Source organism: Leptonychotes weddellii, unplaced genomic scaffold (genome assembly GCF_054177405.1).
Source record: "Leptonychotes weddellii isolate Sample4059 unplaced genomic scaffold, ASM5417740v2 HiC_scaffold_8117, whole genome shotgun sequence".
Classification (NCBI taxonomy): domain Eukaryota; kingdom Metazoa; phylum Chordata; class Mammalia; order Carnivora; family Phocidae; genus Leptonychotes; species Leptonychotes weddellii.
In genome coordinates this window covers 1-3,542 of record NW_028051767.1, presented here as the reverse complement: position 1 = coordinate 3,542, position 3,542 = coordinate 1, and the positions used below count along the sequence as shown (strand labels likewise).

Sequence of the window (3,542 nt, the reverse complement as noted above, 5' to 3'; positions counted from 1 at the left end):
AAGTAAATGAATCTTTGAAGATTTTGAGATTACCTAGATGCCATGAACAATGTTTGTGTTTCTCCTACTTTGAGATTTAACCTGCCATTTCTTTAGCTATGTTAATTTGAGAAAGCTACTTTTCTCTCAGTCTCTCTGTTGCCCATCAGTAATATTGGGATAACAATACTTTCAGCCCAAACCACAGGATTTTATTGAACTTTTAAAGCATGTTCATGAGTGTTTTGAATCAGATAACATACTTGAATTGAGTTCTAAAATTCCAGCATGCAAATGCACCATTATTCTTGATTTAGAAAAAATATATGAAATCACATTATAATCTCTAATGTTGCCCTTGCATCCATGAGCTGTTTTGCTTCAAGACATTTTCATTTTTCTCTAATGGGTTGTCTTCCTCCAGGGAGCAAGTCTTTGAAACTGAGAATTGACAATATTATTTGATAAAATCTGAGATAAATGTGTGTTTGAGGATGTTAGGTTAATGCATTATCAAGTGGTGGAGACATGCGGTTTTATCCTTTAATCAGCTCTCTTTATGAATTAAGTAGGGAATCATCATGCTGTACAAAATTTACATGTTAATGTCAAATATAGTCTCTATGATTTTATTAAAAATCCCTCTGTACATGCTATTTGCACTAATTTTTATCCTAACTACATCATATTTCATCCAATCATACCCAAATAAATTCAAGTGGAGGATGCCATACCCTCTCACTACTATTTATAGTGATTTAAATTTTAGAGAGGATTTTAAATGTATGCAATATAGAATATTTTATTAAACTGTCAAAAATATGCTCATAAAACACTGAAAGATGCAACTCCTAACATTTTCCTATGTTCCATATATAATCCTAATTAAATTGCCTTTTCTAGGTGCCAACACTTAAAAAAAAACACACACACACTTTTGAACTTATAGGTTTTTTGACAACCAGATAAATCTAGAAATGCCATGAACTCAACTCGTCATATTCTTTCATCCCTTGCTCATTTGCTTAAAGTTTTATTTGAAATAAATTCAGTCACCAAAAAAATGTAAACATAGCACAAAGAATTCACATATAACCTCAATCAGAATCCCCAAATATCAGCATTTTTATCACATTCCCATAATCTCTGATTATTCCCTTCCCATGCCTCCAACTCTCTCCATCCATGTGCTATCCCATCTTTGTCTCTACTTTCTGACTGTAAGGTATATTCTTCAAGCCTATCTTGTAATTCACTATGTCAGTTTTTAGCCTTAGTCCTTATATTATCAAGATTTTCATTGGTTTTAATTTTTTTTAATGTAGCAGCAATGCAATAATATTTTTCATTTCCAAATACCTTCTCTTGTCAGTTTGATCCTTTTTTATGACAGCAAGTTCAAGCTATGTTTGAAGAAATATTCTTTTAATTATCATTCAGAAAAATAAAAACATTTAAAAAATGTTCTACTGATTCCCCAGAGTGACTGTTTCAATATGACTAGTTTTTGAGTGTTAAGAGCCTGAGGCTTTTCTCTTTTTTTCAATAGTCTGGTGACAGTTGTTCTTTTAATCATATTATAGATTAGAGTGTAGTCAAGAAAACCATGTAGGTTACTCTAAAAATTTTGTTCCAGCGAGGAAATAAAATTCTACAGAAGCTGGACCTGCTCAGAGACTTGGACATCATTGTCTAGACTGATCCAGAGTTTGCTAACAGGGTTCTGGTTGGATGGAGACATGAGGCATACTCCCTAGTGGATGAACTTCAGTACCCAGGGCTCTCTTCCAAGATCTCCTGCTGATATTCCTCAGTGGTTCTGGAAAGTTAGGAGAGACTCCTTCTAGACTCACAGTGGTCAAAAGTGCATTCTGTTTCACAGTGATTATGTGCTGCCCATGAGCAACTGGCAGGAAACCCTTGGGTGAGGGCTAATACCATCACCTGGATGTAGGAAGCTTTCTGTGTTTTATAATTCTGCTCAATGGGAAGAACAATTTAATTACTTGATATCTCATATTAATGATATCACTGATTACATGAAAGGCTACCAAAATATCAACTACATATTCAAAAATATGTTACAGCCTTTACTTCAGGGAAACCAGTAACTTACCTGAATGTTGAAGCTCTTCGTTCTTTTCATTCCTGATATAACATTGTCTTCATATTTAATTCCAGCTCTTTGCCATTTTAGGTAAAATTTCAAAGAACTTCTCAAGTTTGCTGTCTTTCACTAACTTGAGTGTGACTTACTGATTCCAGTGCAATTTTAATTATCCACTGCATTGCCTTTTCCCTATTTGCTCCCGTTTTTTGTTTTGTTTTGTTTTGTTTTTTGGGGTTTTTTGGCTCTTTTTCATTCTACCATCAGCCAGTAACCTTATTATCCCAGTCTGTTGTCTTCTCATTTCGTTTCTGATATATTGTTGGATAAAGTATATAATATTCTCAGTTTTTGAGAGTGCTCTTGAATCCTTCATAAATCCTATATTTCCTTTTTTTTTTTAATTTCCCAAGGTCTATGTTGTTCTTGTTTATTTACTTACTCTGAAATGATGACAGCCTCAAATGGGGAGGTTGATACCAGCCCACCATCATAGCTAAAGAGAGAAGACTGACCACAGTTACGGCCGATGAGGATGTGGACCAATCACAACTCTTATATGTATACTACCAGATCCAGTGTATATTTTTGCAACAATAGTTGCTGTCTATGAAAAGTGATTATCACACACTCTATGTCCCAGAAATTTCACTGCTTGAAATACGTGCACTTATTTAACAACAAAAATATGTTCATAGCAGCACTGTATAAAATGTTTGAAATATACACACAATTCAAATGTCCATCAAACTGAAGAAAGGATAAAATATTGTGGCATGTTCATATAATAGGATATTATATAGCAATGAGAGTAAACAAATTACAATGGCATGAAGTCAAATAAATGGGTGTCAGAACCATAATGTTGGATGAGGGATGCTAGACACTAAACAATACATAGTGTGTGGTATACATGACAACAAAAATATATGCTTTTAGGTCTACCCTCAACTCACCAACATGAGTGCAGATCCAGCTCTGCCCCTACGCCCGCCTGGCCCCAAAGCGCCCAGTTCTAGGGACTCTTCTCCAATGCCTGAGATTTACGGGCCTGAAGAAAATTATGCATCCCTGCAAATGTCATCTGCTGAGACACCCCACACGGAGACCGTCTCTCCTCTTCCTTCGTCCATGGATCTGCTTGTTCAGGACAGCCCTGGCTCCTCCACCAGTCCCAGGGTAAAACCACCACCCACTTCTGGAGAGGAGAGAACAGTGAGGAAGGAAGATATGGCCCAGGGCAAGAAACAGAAGATCAGGACCTTGTTCTCTCAGACCCAACTCTATGTCCTCAATGATCGATTTCAGAGACAGAAATACCTCAGTCTCCAGCAGATGCAAGAACTTTCCAACATTCTGAACCTTAGCTATAAGCAGGTAAAGACCTGGTTCCAGAACCAGAGAATGAAATGTAAGAGGTGGCAGAAAAACCACTGGCCAAAGGAGAGCAAGAGTG

At 36.3% G+C, this 3,542-nt stretch overlaps 1 protein-coding gene across 1 annotated transcript; it reads left to right on the top strand.

Moving 5' to 3' along the window:
* Positions 1-3,046: 3,046 nt before the first annotated feature.
* On the top strand, positions 3,047-3,533 carry LOC145719900 (homeobox protein NANOG-like; the record flags this gene model as incomplete). Its single annotated transcript, XM_081811509.1, has 1 exon — positions 3,047-3,533. A coding segment is annotated over exon 1 (487 nt), but the record flags the coding sequence as incomplete, so codon positions are not given.
* Positions 3,534-3,542: the final 9 nt, after the last annotated feature.